Genomic DNA, 19,197 nt, shown 5'->3' with positions numbered 1-19,197 from the left:
GAATTTGCAAAGCGATAACAGAACATCGATTTATACAATATCATCATCACATCATCTGATGGACCTCCACTGCAGGATATAAGACTTTTGTAAGGACTTCCAAACAATACAATTCTTTATCTAGCGACTCAATGCGACTCTTGCGAATTGCGAATATTACTGAAAATGTACCAACATTTTAGAAAAACTTACTTGGCAATACTCTTCTGATGCTCAAGACAAGAGACTGCTTGTTCAAGATTGTTCAGCGCTATGTGTAAAGCACCAAGTTCTCCATAAGCTTGCGCCTTCGCTTCAGGTATGCCTAGCTCGTGTGACACTACGAGACGTTTCTCTAGACATACTAGAGCTTGTTGAAGATTTCCAACCGATCTGGATAACAAAATAAACAATTTCAGTACGACGAAAGTGATCTTATTATATAGTATACGTTACAAAAACTCTGATAGACTTGGTTGGAGAAAATAGATCTTTATTTATTGTTTGTGGGGAAAAAGATAATAAATATATTATCGCATTGAATATGCGAAATAGAAATACAGATAAATTTTTGTTCTGATAGTTAGCGACGCCACGTCTCTATTTCTGCTATGAGGGAAATGCCCTTATAATAATAGGCTATAACTACAAATATGGACAATGGACTCACCTTTTTTACAATTTTGTATTTATTTACTTAGATTTTATCCAGGGTGAATTTTTGTATAGAAACATTACACGATCTTATGTATACCCTAATGAGTCTGACAGTATTTTCTTAAAAAACTGAATAACTCATATACTTACTTATGACTTAATCCAAGTCCCCGGTACGCTCGCTCTTGTTCCCTCGTATTGTCTAACTTAAGTGCTGCAGCCAAATGTTGTTCATGATATTTAGCGGCTTCGTCTGGATCTCCAAGAGCGTCATAACAATCTCCAAGAGAACCGAGTGCTCTTGCTTTATCCAATTGGCAAGTTGGTGTGTTAACTCGCTCTAATATTGCTAATTGCTGAAAATAAATATTAATTTAATGTAAACGTTTGGAACCCTCGTAAATTTAATTTTAAGTTTTCGACTAATTATTATCACCATTATCATAAAATATTAATACTTGACGTTTCTAAAGTATAATAGAAGAACAATAGGTAATAGTTGTAACTTACTTGCTCCAAATAGCCAATGGCGTCTTCATAGTGGCCCATGTTTAGTTTCGCTATACCAAGATTTCCATAAGCCTGAGCTTCTAGTGCACAGTCTTGAAGTTCTTGAGCTCTTTCTAGTTGCTCCTGAAATAATTGACAGAAAATCCGATAAATATTATTGATTCATTGATTGATTTCAAGTATTAAGCGAGACTTGCAGGATTTTCAACATACCCGATAGCATCTTGCTGCATGAGAATAATGCCCTAATGCCATATGTACGGCACCCAAATGAGAATGAGCTCTTGCTTCGCCGGCCGCGTCGCCTGCTTCTTGGCGAAGTGTTAATTCCTAAAAAATCAGAGAAACGCATTATTATTTTCGGTAACACTTTTTGCATTAAATTTTGTTACATTACTGTTTATAATTGCCTACCTGTGTATGATGACCTAATGCTGCGTCTAATCTTCTCTGTAGTCTTCTTGCTAAGCCTAATGCTCCACATGCTGCTGCCTCTAAAGATCTATCCCGAGCCTATAAAGACCACAAGAATCATGTAAATAAAAGTAATTAAGCTAAGGAATACTCTGATACTGAGGTCGAGAAATGTAATATACTTACTTGTCTAGCAAATCCAAGCTGTCTCTGATACATTTTAACCGCTTCCTCCACGTCTCCCATTTTAATTAATACATCTCCGATATTCCCGAGTGCCCTGAATTTCCCTTGCAAATGTTGCGTCATGTGGGCTATAGCAAGGAAGTACTTTTGGCATTCCAGGGCAGTTTCGAGATTTCCCAGAGCAAGGTGGGCTAGGCCAAGGTTGCAATATGCCCTTCCCATATTCATTTTATCTTGCAAATCCTTAGCTAGCGATAAATCTTGGTCATAATATCTAAAAATATTTAATTATTTTTATTACTAATAGGACTACTAATAGTTATTATCAAGAACGATATAATCAAATTTATTTTGGAACTATGAATAATATACTAAGTAGACAAAATGTAGCGTCTAGGTAATCGCATTCACAACTTATGGATTTCATTAACGCTTAGTTTTTAGGTGTTTTATCTTTATATATCTAATAGTCTTTATATATTTAGCAGAAAATATTGTTACCTCACAGCTTCTTTATAATTTCCTAGGCAATAATGAGCGTATCCTAAAAAGTGGCAAGCTTTTGCTTCAGCAATAACATCTCCGAGCTCCTGTGAAAGCATTAGATGTTGTTCATAGTACGGCACTGCTTGAGCGAACTCGCCTCTTGATGACAGACAATTACCGAGATTAAGAAGAGCGCAAGCTTCTCCTGCCGCGTCTTTTAGTTCTCGTGCTATACCTGAAGAAGAAGTTCAGCGTTACTAGGTATATTCGAATTTATTACAAAAGAGGCAGGGAATCTAAACTTTTGGTTATTGAGAAAATAGATACATATTATGAAAAGGAAGCTCACCTAAATGTGCTCTATAATGAAATAACGCCATATCATGAGCTCCTAACGCTTGGTACGCAACAGCCAAATTGCCATGAGTGGAAGCTTCGGAACTCCGATCGTGAACTTCTTTGGATATCGTCAGTTCTTGTTTATGGTATTTGATCGCTTGTTCATAAAATCCTGCCGCTGAATACGCGTTTCCGATATTGCCGTATGCTCGCCCCATACCAGCTTTGTCCTGCACGTGAAGGTTTCGTTTAGTAAATTTGTGTAAATACAAAGACAGATCAATATTTATTTGATAAATAAAACTTACCTGCAATTGTCTAGCTATTGATAAATGAGCTTGATGTAACTTAAGTGCTGCATCGTGTTCACCTAGTAATTGGTATACGATACCTAAGTTCGAACAAGCTCGACCTTCGCCGATCTGAAAGAATATTATCTCTTTAGTAGTTAGTATATAAAAAAAAGCTCTTTAAAATTAGATATTCTCCCGTTATCGTACCTTATCTCTCGCCGCTAAAGCTACGTCTAGTTGCCTTTCATGCCATTTCTTAGCTTGTGCGTAATCACCGGCACACCTGTGAGTAAAATCTGCATTAGTACCAGCACATTCGGAATGTTAAAGGTCTGCCTTAAAAGGAAAAACTTGTACCTTGCTGCATGACCCAATCCAGCGTAAGCTCTAGCTTCAATCGCTCTGTCGCCTAGATTTTGAGCTATTCTCAAAACGTTTTCGTGGTAAGCAATTGCTTGTGTAAAGTTTCGTCTGTAGTGGTATGACGATCCTAAGTTCGAATATGCTCTGGCTTCCTCAACCTGTAAATATCGTAATTAATATGGTTAGGAATGACGTTTAATTCACAAAAATAAGTTATTTTTTCCCATTTTTTTTGGTCGTCTGATAAAGATTGGTAATCAAGCAAGCAATAAGATCAGAATTGCATACTGCATGTATTTCATTTCTTTGTATAATGTATTGTTTTCGTTTCTTGTAAATGTGCAATAAAAAAGATTTGGAAACCAATTTTACCTGATCGCCCAATCTTCTGGCCAATCTCAAGTGTTGTGTATGACAGTCGACCGCGGAGTCAAACTCTCCCATAGCTAAGTACACAGCTCCGACATTGCCTATTTCTCTAGCTTCTTGTAGCCTATCTCCCATCTGTTTGACTAGCTGTACGCATTGCTTGTGACTGGCTAGCGCGTTCGGGTAGTCGCCGATTGCAGTGTAGACGTGACCTAATGAGGTCAATGCCGCGGCTGCTGCTTGGGTGTCCTGCAAACATTATTTATTTTCAAATTAAGTAAAGACGCAATTAGTCCAATTACAATTATTGAAGTATCAATACTGTTTTAGGTAATTACTAGCATAACCGGCAAACATAAATAAGGGGTTGATAGTATAGAAGGGTCAAAATTTAGGTATGAATTGACACATCATAAAATTTTGGTAAAAAAAAATTAACAACTCTTATCACTTACTAAAATAGATAACAACCTGTTCTCAGAATGTAAATAAAACATCATTAAAATCAAAAATTAGTTTCGGAGGTGTATGGCAACTAGCACTGTGATACGAGAATTGTATATAGGTACATCATCATCATTATAAACCCATATCCGGCTCACTGCTGAGCTCCAGTCTCCTCTCAGAATGAGAGGGGTTAGGCCAAAACTCCACCACGCTGGCCCAATGCGGATTGGCACTTCACGCACGCAGAGAATCAAGAAAATTCTCTGGTATGCAGGTTTTCTCACGATGTTTTTTCTTCACCGCTTGAGACACGTGATATTTAATTTCTTAAAATGCACAGAAATGAAAAGTTGGAGTTACGAGTAAATACATATCGTTTTTAAATTGTTGGTATGTAAGGCTAAATGTCTTGGTTGGCTGTATACTTTATTTGTCTTGTAAGTAAATTAGTTTTGTTTAAGATGTTTTATATTTGACTTATACCATAAAAGCAAGTATGTAAATCATAAAATATCACCTACTTTATATTCTGAGCTACGAGGGTTAACAAATAAAAACAAATAAAAGATGATTAGAATGCATCGCATCCTTTTCAACGAGGAAATGAAGGACAAAGGGAAAAAAACGTTCGACGACAGGCCGCCAATAGGGCCTTTGTCTCGACGAAACAAACTAGTGATGGGACGAAATATTTGTTACCAAAAATAGGACGAAAATATTTTAATTCCTACGCGTAAATTTTTATCCTCTTTGGGTAAGGGAAATTTCTGTATAAAGCCTATTTTTAATTTTTCTATATAAATTTTGTCAATGTTGAATATTCTGAAACTTATTGGTAAGTTCATAGAACTTTTAATATTTGTCCTGTTGTTGTCACGATGATCAAGCCAAACTAAGCCAGTCCTGAGCACCAGGAGAACGCAAATCTCGTACAGCCCAAAGATTTTGTATTATTAGATATACTAGTCGAAATTGGGGCGAACAAAGTTTGCTAATTGTCTTAATTTTATTTAGTCGCATAGTAAATAGCGAGAATTATTTAAACAAATGTTAACTAAATATTGTCTACAATGTCAAGTTGTGTGTTCATAGAAGTGTAAAAACTATATGGATATAATGTAAATAAACGCAAAATAGTGCGCTCAGTGGAGTAGCTAAATTCCGATCACTTGTTTACGGTGATTTTGTAGGCACGTAACATATGTAATAGTATAAAATCGTTAGTTGTTGCTGCGTTGCACTCACTTTACTAGACGCCGCGTTGCAAGAACAACTTTATGAACATGAACTTCGATAGATACCCACTAGTCGAGGATAGAAGTTCAGATGTTTATTTATTCAATTACAACAACACGACATACCAAACTTTTCAATAAATTTTACCGTGTAAATTTAGTCATTTTCCGTATCAATCTAACTTACGGGTATGACTGAATGATATTATCTTAGAACACAACCAAAACTCATTCTTAGTTATCTATTGTATGGGATTATTTTAAATATATTCGATTATATTTATCTTCAGGAATAAAGAGGAGTCTTAATTGCTTAGGACGGATTACAGTCGATAACATCGATAGCTACATTAAAGCCCTCCCTAGTTAGCCAGTCGGGCTGCAACAATCTAGCTAATTAAGTATGTGCAACATGATACGATAACACACTGATTTACATATTGACTTGATCTCCTTTTAGTGTATTTCAACTATAATAGCTACGGGTTTGTTCTTGGATCCCTGTCAGGTCTCAGCATTCTTCGGACGGATAGTTAGTTGACCGGCTTTATATTAAATGTCGCTTAAAGAATATTGAATTTATTCATACTAGCAATCGTCTGTAAAGATAGGACGAATTTCGTTTCACGACACGAATTGCGAGAGAATTGAGAGTGAGTTACGTTAAAATGTCTTTTAACATTGCCAATATTTTTTGTCATTTTACTCCAATAAACCAAGAACAAGTTGACCTTACATTAGGTACTCGTAGATCTTAAGCTAATTTTTAGTAAAGTCCTTTTCATTAAAGAAGTCGCGGCGCTAATGTCTTAATGGGGCTGATTGTCATTTGATAATGGCCGTCTTATTGTCATTTGTGTAAGTCGCTGTCAATTTTAGTTCAGGTTTTAGCCGCGGGACTTTTTCAAAAAAAGGACTCTACTTTCTTCTGTTTCCCGAACACGTTAAAAACATTTTCCTTTTCTCAAACATAATAAATATGGCATATTCAAATTTCTCCTAACTGAAACGTCCATAGCACGTTCGTTAAAAAAAGACCTCCTGCTAAAATGCGAAAAAAGACAGTATTTGATTATTTCTATTGTACTCCAACTAAGTCATAGAATAATTATTATAAAAAGGATGCAATGTTTAAAAGTCCCTACAAAAGGCTTACATCCTGCAGTGGACGTCCAGCGGCTGATATGATGATGATGATGGTGAAATAAGCCAAAAATCATGTATATACTCAGAGTGGGTAAGATAAAAGTCCAAGGGACGATCTAGTTCTAGACCTCTTGATTTGTCCGCTGTTACTTCCAATTGTATACAATGATAACGAAGAACAATTTTAATACTTAGATGCGTGTGATAGATGCGAAAGTATTTTACATTATTGTGAAAAGCCTTTCCATCAAACTGTCCAAATGTTTGGATCGAGTACTTGTACACAATATCGGCAACGTCCAAACGCCACTCGTATTCCCACATTTTTATCTGAGTCATCAATCCCGTTTTACTGGAATGCTGGCTAGGAATCCAGACCTACCTACAATTGTATACTGCGATGTGACAATACCTTACGACTGGAATAGCTTTATGAGATTATATTATATGACTGTTATATTTTTTAGTTAGGTACCTACTCGGATTTAATTAGTGTTACAAATAGTACCTGCTTCCCGCCTATTTCGTATAGATTCGTGTCGCCGCCTAGCGTATAGTAGCGTCATTCCATTTCACACTTTTATGACTTCCGGTTATTATAGTTAAATTTAATTAATTAACAATGATTATCAATCCGAACAGTGTAGAGGTTATTATTAATGATTTATATAAATATAATTATTTATTTTACATAATATAAATTCATCATTGGTTATTTTACTCTTAACAATTGTGACGTCACGCTATGATTTATATTGTATTTAATTTCTCAACTTTGTGTTTCGATATTTTAATATTATTTTACGATCGTTATAAATTTCCTCTAATTAATTAATGTGTTTTAGATAGAATTATAACGTTTGGTTTGTATAATAATACTCCGGAACTATTATTAAAACGTACTTGTATTGTTAACATATTCGTGTTACCAATAGTAGACACTAACTTTGCAAATATTATGAAATAGAGGGTTGTTTGTCACAATTATTGATATACTACCGTCAGCGTGTAATATTAACATTATAGCGGAAGCTATGCTGAAATTGTTATCGAATAAATTTAGCTTTTACTAACTCTTTTAATTGACTGACGAGGATTAATGCCTAACCAAACATCTACTTATTTTCTGATAAATAATTAATCTTTGATTTTACTTTCGCTAAGTATACACTATACACTACATGTATAACCTATTTGCTGACCGAGATGCTTCTCAAGAGTCAGATTGAAAGTGCAAGCAAGATCGTTGTAAGCTCGATTTAGACCAAAAGTACCTACTTAAGTCTAAAAGAACAAAAATGTACATTGTAAATTGACTAATATTCCTAATTGATTTATTACGTTTTCTTCGCGAATTATCGACGAATCCCAGTAGCAGCTCTTTAACACAAGTGAAACGTATCTATATCAATAGGTACTAGCGGACCTGATCATGCTTCGCTTTGACTTATGTGTACTTACTTCTTCCCTACCCTACACCTACCCTTTTGCCATATTTTCTCACCGTTTAAACTTTCCCTGGACTACGACAAACAATTCAAAACCAAAATCGTCTAAATCGGCCTAGCCATTCTCGAGTTTTAGCGAGACAAACCAACAGCAATTGATTTTTATATATGTATAGATATATGATTTATGCTTACATAATAAACAACCGCAAAGTAATGGTTGCTTGCTACTTCTATTCCATTGTATATTCATTAGGTACAATATTTTTGCGAAACTTAGCGGTGGCGTGACTCGTTTCTTTCATGACGAAACGCTTTGCGTGGAATTCAAACCCGATACATAAATATTCATTTTAGCGATCACAGGAATCGTTTTAATTACATACGTGTTTCGGCGTTTGTTGCCATTGAACTCGGCGAAACGTTTTAGAGTTATGATTTTGACCTCAATTGGACAAAGAGCCTGCTATGGCCAGACATGATGGATGGATGACGGACGCCCTGGGTTCGATCGCCGGTTGGGCTGATTGAGGTTTCCTTAATTGGTCCAGGTCTGGCTGGTGGGATGGGATGCTTCGGTCGTGGTTAGTTACCATCCTACCGGCAAAGACGTGTCGCTAAGCGATTTACCATTCCGGTACGAAGTTGTGTAGAAACCGAAAGGGGTGTGAATTTTCATCCTCCTCTTAATAAGTTAGTCCGCTTCTATCTAATCTTCCAGCATCATTTACCACCAAGTGAGATTGTAGTCAAGGGCTAACTTGTAAAGAATAAAATTCTACATTTTGTAAAGGTTAAAAGATGGTCAGCTTATGATCCTAAAGGTAACTACAGTAGCCAATTTTGGAGTTTGAACCATTGTAAACATAGGAAGGTAACATGTTTCAAGGGTTTAGACCCTTAACAATCAAAGTATAAAGTGTATTTTTTAGGTTCTGAACGTCCGTACGTACAAAAACGGAACCCTTATAATATTACTCCCGCCTATTCCGGATGTCCGTCTGTTTTCTCACAATCTAAACCTAACCAATTAAATTGAAATTTGGGACAAATATCAATTTATGTGACCCAGAGACGCAGAGGTGTACCGTGAATAGATGAAATCTGAATACGGGGGGTACTTATGGGGGCAAGATGAAAGGTTGAAAAAATAAAACTTTTGCAAACTGCATTGTGTAGTGATAAAGAGCATAATAAGAGCATCTTAAATGTATTTTTTTGTAATGATGAAATAAATTGTTTGTAAAATAACTTGAGTTATTTTAAAAATAGAAGAAAATTTACCATTCCCCTTATTTTTAATATTTTCCTCTGCAAAATATAGGGATCACATCCCAAGTCAACTTTGCGGCAAGCCTTTGAAGAACACTATTAAATGTATTAAATATTAAATGACGTATGTGTGGCACTCGCAGACTCTCGGCTTAAATATTGTGCTGTGGCGTTACTTTTATTTATTACTACGTTAGTATCCGCAAAGCAGTAAACGGTCTCTTAATTTATGGAAACTTTTGATGCCGGAATTTAACTATTACTTTTTATATGACTGTAAGAGATATAATTTTGATATTGTTGTTCGGAATCAGTTGCTCACTTTTTACAACGTTTTATATATCATAATATAATAATCAATATATATAATATAATATATAAAATACTAGCAGACGCCGCGCAGTTTCACCCGTGTGGTTCCCGTTCCCGTAGGAATACGGAGATAAAATATAGCCTATAGCACTCGGGGTTAGTGTAGCTTCCCCACAGTGAAATAATTTTTCAAATCGGTTCAGTAGTTTCAGAGTCTAATTCAATGCAAACAAACAATAAATCAAATCTTTCCTCTTTAAAATATTATTAGATATAGACTAGCCGTATAGACAACGGGTCCCATAAGAAAACTCAGAGTCACTCAGCGGGCGATGGAGCGAGCTATGCTAGGAGTATCTCTGCGTGATCGAATCAGAAATGAGGAAATCCGCAGACGAACTAAAGTCACCGACATAGCTCAACGTGTCGCGAAGATGAAGTGGCAATGGGCAGGCCATATAGCTCGGAGAGCCGATGGACGTTGGGGTCCCATGCTGCTGGAATGGCGACCCCGCACCGGAAAGCGCAGTGTTGGTGGACCGAGGACATCAAGCGGGTTGCAGGGAGCCGCTGGATGCTCGCGGCTCGAGACCGTTTTGTTTGGAAGTCCATGCAAGAAGCCCATGTCCAGCAGTGGACATCCATCCGCTGTTAACACGTTCGCTGCGGCAGTGATTATTCTGTACTTTCCCCTGGTGCGGTACGAGGTTTTTTGACCTCGTACTAAAACTTTGTGTGGTGCAGAATGAGGTTTATCGACCTCGTAACTCTTGAACGCTAAAATCCTTTTCTGCTGCTGCGGAACGAGGTCAATTGACCTCGTACCGCAGCGAACGTGTTAATGATGATGATGATGATATAACAAATAATGCTTGGAGGTAAAAATAACCTTATTTTCCATTTTTCTAGTTCTTATAGTGACACGTAGGTGTCAAAATATGTTTTAATTGTATGGAATATATACTATACATAGACACTATATACTGGAAATAATATGTAAGTACCTAATAATTATGCTAATTTCATACGTGTAATGATCGTAAAGTTTGCGTTCAAGCATAGGAAGATTTGAATTAGTTTCCATTTCAAAAGTGCAATCCTCTTAGATCTTGGGAGAAACTGTTTATATTAACTCGCATAGTAGGCGGCAGATATTACAAAATCCTTTTAGATTCAATCCCTTTAGATGTGCAATTCGCACCTGTCTCGCTAAGGGTTGGCAGTAGGTAGAGTATAGTCTATGATTATCCAAAAATTAAATATTTTTATTTTAATTCTTAGGCTGGAGTTGAGGAGTTAGTGGTGGTACACCTTCGTGTTGATGTCCAGGTCATTCATTATTTTATCCCATGACAAGTTAGCTCTTATCTACGATCTCACCTGATGTTAAGTGACAATATAGTCTTAGATGGAAGAGGTACAAGTTTATTCTAGTCATACATCTGACGGTTTCTACGCGGCATCGTACCGAAACGCTAAATCGCTTGGCAGTACGTCTTTGTCGGTAGGATGGTAGCCAGGCCCGAAGCATACCAACATAGCAGACTTGAGCTAATTTAGAAAATATAAAATAAACTGAACTCATCCGTACTGGGAATGGAACCCGGGACCTGTGTTGAGAACTACAACACTATCAACTGCGCACGAGAGTTTGTCATTTACATTAACATCTGATAGTGATCGTTAAACATTATCATCATAAGCCAACCAACCTGCATTGGAGCGATGTGGTGGGTATAATACCCATATCCTCTCTCCTATAAGGAGGAAGGCCTGGGCCTATTGTGGGCCGTCTAAATAGGCTGATAATTATGATTCTCGCACGAGAATAATATCTACGCAGGTGAAATCGTAGAGCACTGCTAGTTATAGACAGCACCGGACCGAGGTAAATTTTAGAATGGAGCGAGATCCAATTATGGCGCCTTTCGCGCACGTAAATTCATCACATAAATTTCTTTTCGATCTTGTCTTTACCATTTTGGCGCCCCCTAGGATTTGGCGCCTGGAGCGACCGCTCCTTTCGCCGTATGGACGGTCCGGCCCTGGTTATAGATACTTGAATTGGAAACATTTCAAATATTCGATAACTATTTTAACTAGCTGTATGCAGATACCTACATAACGATGAGAAACATTCCCGAAAAGAAAAGAAAAAATACTCGTGTCTTGTTAGTAAACGAGTGTAAATGCCAAGCGCTTTCCATTGCTGTGGGTACGAAAGGCATGCATGCATACGATAACTCAGCAATCGTTGATTCTTTAGCAAGTGATGTCATTACATTTTGGATGGAAATTATAGGTTCGAATCCGGTCAAGGACATGCACCTCTAACTTTTCAGTTATGTGCAGTTTCAGAAATTAAATATCACTTCTCTCAAACGGTGAAGGAAAAACTTGTGAGGAAACCTGCATACCTGGTGAAAATTTTCTTAATTCTCTACACGTGTGTGAAGTCTGCCAAACTGCATTGGGTATGTGTGAACTAAGGCTTAACCCCTCTCATTCTGAGAAGAGACTCATGCTCAAAAGTGAGCCAAATGTGGGTTGTTAATGATGAATATGTATGTACACTGAGAAAAAATTCCTTTACCATCATACTTAAAATACATAGCAAACCAGGCACTATTACGCTTGTAGTCGGCACCATGTTGTTACAAGTTCTTTATGTAACATGGTGTTGCTTCTAAACGGCACAGTAAGCTGTACCATTACTAAGTATACGGCATCTATTTTACGTTTGCTACACCTGTAGAAGATATGCAAGCTCCTTACGTAAGTAGCTTATTTTTCTCAGTGGTAAAACCTATACTAATATTATAAAGGTGAAGAGTTTGTTGGTCTGGTTGAAATCTCAGGAACTACTGGTCCGATTTGTAAATTTATTCCACTGTTAGATAGCCCATTTATCGAGGAAGGCTATTGGTTATATATTATACCCGTATTCCTACAGAAACGGGAACCACGCGGGTGAAACCGCGCGGCGTCAGCTAGTGGTAATTTAAACACCTTCAAAGCAAGAGCAGACAAGTGACTGCCAACTGAGACCATATCATTGTTTTCAATCATGCGCGAAGCGTCGCTGTTTTTATTTTGCGTAATGCATTCGTTGATCCCTTTAGTTAAATTTTAGATGGAAATTATAAATAGATATATAGCTGCATAACCAAACGGTGTCCTCTAATTTTTTAATATAATAATAATTCGTTTAAACTGCCTCCCAAAATTGAAGCAATTTTAAAGACGTATTCACGTGAGAAATGTTGTACGAGTATGTTTGGTGTAGCCCTGAGCTGCGCTGGTTATTCTAGGCATTTTCTAATGAAGCGCGCGCCAGACGTGTTACTGTCAAATTATTCGCGGTTTATAAGTACTAAGGGTACTTATGCTTGATAGGCTCATTTATTTTTAAAAAAATGTATTGAGAAATGAAAAGGCAACGTCTCGGCAACGTAAAATGACAGTAGGAATGATACAAAACAGGAAATTGAAAACTGGATATAATAAACCCTTCCGTCTATCTACTAAAAGAGATGTGCTAAAAATCGATGCCAATGTTGTGCGAATTAAGAAATTAATTATCACGTATCTCAATCGGTGTAGGAAAAACATCATCAGAAAATCTGCATACCTGAGATTTTTTCTACGTGTGTGTGAAGTCTGCCAATCTGTATTGGACTATTGACTCTCATTCTGAGAGGAGGCTTGTGTTCAACAGTGAGCTGAATATGGATTGTTAATGATGAATGTCTAATTTGAGGGTCAGCAGTAGCATAAATAAGTAAAGTGGACCCTTCGAGTATTAAAATGTTAATAATATCTTACACTCAGATATAACTTTTGTCAATCATACGGTCTAGCGCGTTTCGATAAGCGCTTCACGGATTAAGTCTTTGATAAGGGTCCTTGCTAAGACTACGGAAGTGGTCATTACAGTTGATTTGAATAAGAGTACGCTCATTTTACATTTAGTATTTTTTTCTGTCAGCGGAAAGACAGCACAAGTTTTTGTTAGGTCAAGATTTTGTATTCTATCAATTCTGTATATTTTAGTACAAAATTAAACAATTTTTCTCATAATTACAAGGCTCAAACTAAATACATAAGAACCTGCCTCGCTAGATGTTGCTTTTCTGTCTCTATAGTATCGATGTATCATGGTTGTAATACGTGTTCGTCGGTTAAAATACCTTTTTGTGTAGCTAAATAGTGTAAAAAACGGTAAATAGCTTCTAGTTTAGTATAAGATATTTACCTAATCGAAGCTCGTTTTTATCAAAAAAATTACAGACAATTTCGTTCGTGAATTTGAGTCCGATACTAGTCCTTAAGTAATTAGTCTGCGCTACAAGGTAATTAAATGATATGAATTTCATTTAATTACCTTGTAGCTCAGACTAATTAGCTTACTATCAGACACACGCAGCTTACATCTATTATTTTTACAAAAGAAAATAAAAATACTTTCATTAGGTACTTTCCTTTCATTAGCTACAGGTACAACAATCTCGTATTGCTGAAAAATTCCAAGTTCGCTACAATTTCTCGGTTGTTTTGAGCCCGACAGAGTTCTTGCCGGCGTCCATTCGCGCGGAACACGTAAAATAAACATTTTACGACTGTTTGTTTTTTAGATTGTTCCATTTTATGCGGCCTGGGTATTCATTTTGTATTAGAGTTTATGAATGCACGCGAAATTAAATATTGCATTGATGTGTGGAATATTTTAAATAGGGTAACAAATAACAATAGCTGAGAGCCATTTTTATGTGGTGGACTTAACAATAATAACTATTAGGTACCTCGTAATATACATATAGTGGAGCCGAAGAGGGAAATATCGGGACTAACTCGAGTGACACAAAAATCCTAGATGGGAAATTGGAATGCGAAAAACAATTTGGTTCTTCAATCCACTCGTCCTACAAACGCTCACGCTCCAAAAATTAAATAATGTATTGGAATGAACGTGATCAAGTTGTCGATCGGATATGTCATTCACATACATTTTGTTAGTTTTTGAAGAGTTAGCGTTTGTAGAAAGAGCATCGACGTGTCACATGACTAAAGGCCTAGATTACTTCTGAATCTACTAGTTAGCAAGTGGCAATTTACCAATCTTGCCATCCCGTATTTACGCCACTGTTAAAATTTATAAACACTTTCCTCACATCTGAAAGCTTATTATAAACTTCCTATTATCTAATAAATCACCTATTAGCCTTTATGTGGCACCAAGAATAGTTTGTTTATTCGGCGCTTTGAGTTTGTATGAGTTTGTATGAGTTTTGTGTAGTTTTTTGAGTATCATGACAAGCATAAAAAAAGATACAACATACGCTAGGCGCTATTATTTTGTTTCTAAAATTTATTTCCTCGATTTTTTATAGACTTTGTATCTTAAACGATTACCACATTATTCTAGGATCGTACAAAACCATTGATTCGTCTTTAACTTCTTGAGACATACTTATCAAGTGAAAGATATGAAGCTGGTATTTCCAGTCCACTGGTACGAGCTTACCTTTTTCATTTAGCGTCCCTATATCAAATGTCCGTATTAAAAGTTAATATATGTGCAGGTAGGCCGACATAAAAAGAATAGTAATCCATAAACGTCATTAAACTGCTGCAATAAAGATCAATGTCTTGTGCGTTAACTACAAATTAACATTACTGCCCGCCGGCGATTCAAAGGGATAAGCGAATATCTTAACATTTGTACTCGTGACTGCACTGGAGTTGGAGCCAATATTGGCAACAAATGTTTGCAAAGCAAAAGCTTGTCTTATAGATCTAGGAATAGTAAAAGTATGTTCTCAAAACAGATAGGTATGTTTTAGCTTTAACGAGTGGGAATCTAAATGAGAAAGTTTGGATGAATGTACGGATTAATGTTCGTTGCTTAACGACGCCAGAACGGCTGAAATGATCTGGATGAAATTTGGCACACAAATACTTTATAGTCTGAATTAGTTTATTTTTTTTAATTAGTTTAATTAATTAATATAAAAAGTAACCAATCTAGGTTACTATCGATATTCCCACAGGAACGGGATCTACGCGAGTGAAACTGTGAGTTCAACTAGTCAACAAAACATTACGCACAAGGTTTTGACAATTATTTTTTATTTTATTACACAGAACACAAAACAGGGTCCTAGGCCAACCCTTATCTAAGGAGACTAGAATGTTGTTTAATTTAAGTAAGATAGCGATTAATCGTAGGTAAATAAGGTATTATTGTATGTATAATGTAGCTCCTAGCATATTCGATATTGAACAAACCCAAAAAAAACAAAGCGCTTAAGCTGTGGACAATCATTTAAGTTTATCTAATCAAAATAAACATCTCGCACATATTATCCATTAAAGCTAAAATTTTAAGTACATTTCAAAAAGGAGTACATTTTATATACGTCTGTTTATAGATATTATAGCTGTACCCATAATTCAAATAAAGAATATAATTGACACACACTGCAAAACTTGTTGGATCCAACATTGGTCACAATAAGGTAGGAGGACTAAAGTGGACACCGGTTCTAGTAAAACAACATATTTATGCGTTGAGAGAAAGTGATTTTAGACATTTGCAGAGGATTCAAGCGCTGCTGCTTGCTAATTATATTTCCTGAGAATTTTAAGTTTGCAAATCGTTCGTTTATAGATGCAATTGACTTAGAAGTGGGAGATAATTATGTGGATATATAACACTTAAATGCTTATGGAACATTGAAGCCAATGTAAGCCATGTTTTGAGTTTATTTCGAACGATAACTCAAACAAAGGAGATTCTTCAGCCTACTTATAAATCTGTCATACATAATTTAAATATTAGGTCCATACATATGACGATTTAGCCGTGATAGCCTAGCGGATATGAACTCTGCCTCCGATTCTGGAGGGTGTGGGTTTGAATCCGGTGTGTGCCGATCCAGTTGTGTGCCTTTTTAAGAAATTAAATATCACGTGTCTCAATCGGTGAAGGAAAACATCGTAACCTGCATACCAGAGAATTATCTTAATTCTCTGCGTGTGTGAAGTCTGCCAATCCGCATTAGGCCAGCGTGGTGGATTGGCCTTACCCCTCTCATTCTGAGAGGAGACTGCAGCTCAGCAGTGAGCCGAATATGGGTTGATGACGACATATGATATTGGTGTTTAATCGTACTGGCCACTTTGATCTCAAACATCTTTTCTTTGATAAGAAATTCCAATTTCAAATGTATACAGCTATTTACTCATACTTATGTGTTTTGAAAACCCTAATTCATTTGTTTTTTCCTCTTTTGATTTTTTCTTTGAAAACTTGAAATATCGCGAGTATTTATTTACAAGTTCTATTGTGGCACTACCTATATGATATAATCATGGTGGAAAACAATGATGGGGTCTTGGTTTGAGTTCGCTTGCCTAGAATATGCCTAATCACTCTTGCCTTGCAAATACACACACAAATCATGAGTAATTTAAAGCCTATAATGTAGATAAATACTATATACTTCTTTGTATACTTACTATAAGTATAATAGCACCATACTTATAAAGATTGTTAATGTTAAATGCAATCACACAGCCAATTTGTACGAAATGAATCCAAATTGCCGTACAAAAGAAACCACACTTGGTAATTACCGAGAGCTTAATAAAGAACACACCACAGCCGGGGTCACGGACGGGCTCCGAGATTCCACGGTAATACCACAACGCAGCCATTAGGTACGAGGGACGTTTGTTTGGTTAGACAATCTCGAGGATTACTTACATTAACTTTGGTTACGTTAAACTAATCGTTATCTTATATTATTTCATTTTATATTTTACCGGACCTCCTCGGCCCAGCCGTGGATCGAACCCAAGACCTCCGTCTTGTAAATCCACCGCGCATACACGGAGGTCGTCAAAAGGCTGGAACGATTTTTATAAAATTTTGTGCACATTGGGTAGGTCTGAGAATCGGTTAACATCTATTTTTATACCCCTAAGTGAATTAAGCCGCCGATATATAGGATATAGGATAGCCGGATAAACTCTACCACTACAGCTTGGCAAGTTAGTTGATGACACTACCATGGTATGCGGGCGACGGAGGGAAACGACTGAGCGTCTATGAAGTCGGGCGTGCGGGCACCGCTACCCCCCTCCCGGCCCGCGCGGACCATCGGGAGTGTTACGAACGAGTTTGCCAAGCTAGAACACCTATTTTATTCCAGTTTGGGTTGTGCGTAGAGCAACCATTGAAAATATAAAAGCGTCTCACGCCATATTCATAATTATTATGATTCCAATCTTACCTTGCACTTCATAGCCAGCACTAGTTGATATCGGTGAGCCGTCAAAGCGTCCTTGTATGAACCTTGGCTGAAGTAAGCGGCGCCAAGGTTGCCATGTGCTCTACATTCGCCCGCCGTGTCGCCCAACGACTTGGCCACGGCTAGATCTTGCTGCATGTAGTTAATTGCCGCGTCTAGCTGACTGAGCGCCCAATGCGCTGATGACAATGCACTGAAGACTGAACCTCTGTGAACAAAAAAGAATATCAAAATTATAAGTTCTGAGACCCAAAGAAAAACACCGTACAGTGTTTTTCAGATAGCATGGGTACGGTGACAGTCGGATACGGTCATAAAATGTGCTATGGTCGTCAATCGCGACAAACTTTCAAGAGCGAAACGATCTGTCACCCACATATATGAAACGAACTGTAGGTATCATGTCTGTGTCCTATACAAAGGTATAGACACAAAGGCGTGTAATCTTGTTCCTGATTTTCTCTTCTACCTCAGACCAATTATTGTATAGGACCTGCCTCGCTAGACGTTACTTTTCTGTCAAAGTATATGATCAACGATCTAATGCGATTATAAAAACTGTCTTTATAGAATCGATGTTAAATAGTTGTAATCGTGTTCGTCGGTTAAAGTGCTCCGTAAAATACCTTTTTGTGTAATTGAATTGTGTAAAAAACGGACAAAAACTTCTAGTTTAGTATAAGATATATACCAAATCTACGCTAGTTTTCCTCAGAAAATGACAGACAATTTTGTTCGTGACTATGAGTGCGATACAGGTCCTTCTATAATTGGTCTGAGTATTCTACCACAGAACAGCAATATACTCGTACCTAGAACAGTGACATTCCTACTTAACGTATCTGTGGGGATTCAGTATCCCCACACTAAACGTTTCGCTTCAATGTTTCTAATCCAAACACCTAAAGTAGTGGAATACTCGTCCAGCATCTGTGTATCTTGTCATCTCCAATTTAAACATCTTCGTATCATGGAATATAATAATACCTGCCATGATTCATTGTTTTTTCGTCAACATTACCTGGGTCCGAAGGACCACAATATAAAAGTGAATAAATATTATGACCTAACAAATGAACTAACTAAAAATGGCTATATGGTTAGTCTGTACGCCGTAGAAGTAGGTGAGAGAGGATTACCAGCAAAATCTCTTTATAACTTGCTTAAAGCCTCTCTAGAACTAGCTAGTTCTATATTAGAACGAGTATCCAAAACTGCTCTAATAGGATCTTACCAAATTTGGCTAGGCAGGGAGAACAACACGAGCTGAGAACGGGGAGTGTTTATCGATCGTCAAGGAATTCCTTAACCCTGTATTCCTTAATCCTGTAGTCACAAGTTCAGGACTCTGCTCGGAGTTCTTCTCTCTACCACGCGATGGATCCGGCACCCGCATGGTGAATCCATGGAATGCTAAGATATTCGT

General features: G+C 37.1%; 1 protein-coding gene across 3 annotated transcripts in view; it reads right to left on the bottom strand.

The window, feature by feature from the left end:
* Nucleotides 1-19,197, bottom strand: part of LOC112049987 (tetratricopeptide repeat protein 28) — an 86,723-nt gene that overhangs the window by 11,641 nt on the left and 55,885 nt on the right. For all 3 annotated transcript variants that reach the window (XM_052882763.1, XM_052882765.1, XM_052882764.1), the window contains exons 7-19: nucleotides 17,754-17,979; nucleotides 3,600-3,845; nucleotides 3,222-3,385; nucleotides 3,072-3,147; nucleotides 2,880-2,993; nucleotides 2,582-2,801; nucleotides 2,248-2,467; nucleotides 1,747-2,020; nucleotides 1,561-1,659; nucleotides 1,360-1,476; nucleotides 1,147-1,269; nucleotides 787-992; nucleotides 193-372 (exon numbers count right to left, since the gene is read on the bottom strand). In XM_052882763.1, coding sequence (XP_052738723.1) covers nucleotides 193-372; nucleotides 787-992; nucleotides 1,147-1,269; nucleotides 1,360-1,476; nucleotides 1,561-1,659; nucleotides 1,747-2,020; nucleotides 2,248-2,467; nucleotides 2,582-2,801; nucleotides 2,880-2,993; nucleotides 3,072-3,147; nucleotides 3,222-3,385; nucleotides 3,600-3,845; nucleotides 17,754-17,979 — 2,265 coding nt within the window. The remainder of the gene's footprint in view (nucleotides 1-192; nucleotides 373-786; nucleotides 993-1,146; nucleotides 1,270-1,359; nucleotides 1,477-1,560; nucleotides 1,660-1,746; nucleotides 2,021-2,247; nucleotides 2,468-2,581; nucleotides 2,802-2,879; nucleotides 2,994-3,071; nucleotides 3,148-3,221; nucleotides 3,386-3,599; nucleotides 3,846-17,753; nucleotides 17,980-19,197) is intronic.

This window comes from Bicyclus anynana, chromosome 8, assembly GCF_947172395.1.
Source record: "Bicyclus anynana chromosome 8, ilBicAnyn1.1, whole genome shotgun sequence".
NCBI lineage: Eukaryota > Metazoa > Arthropoda > Insecta > Lepidoptera > Nymphalidae > Bicyclus > Bicyclus anynana.
The sequence above is the reverse complement of the archived record's forward strand: the minus strand, read 5'-3'. Positions and strand labels throughout refer to the sequence as shown.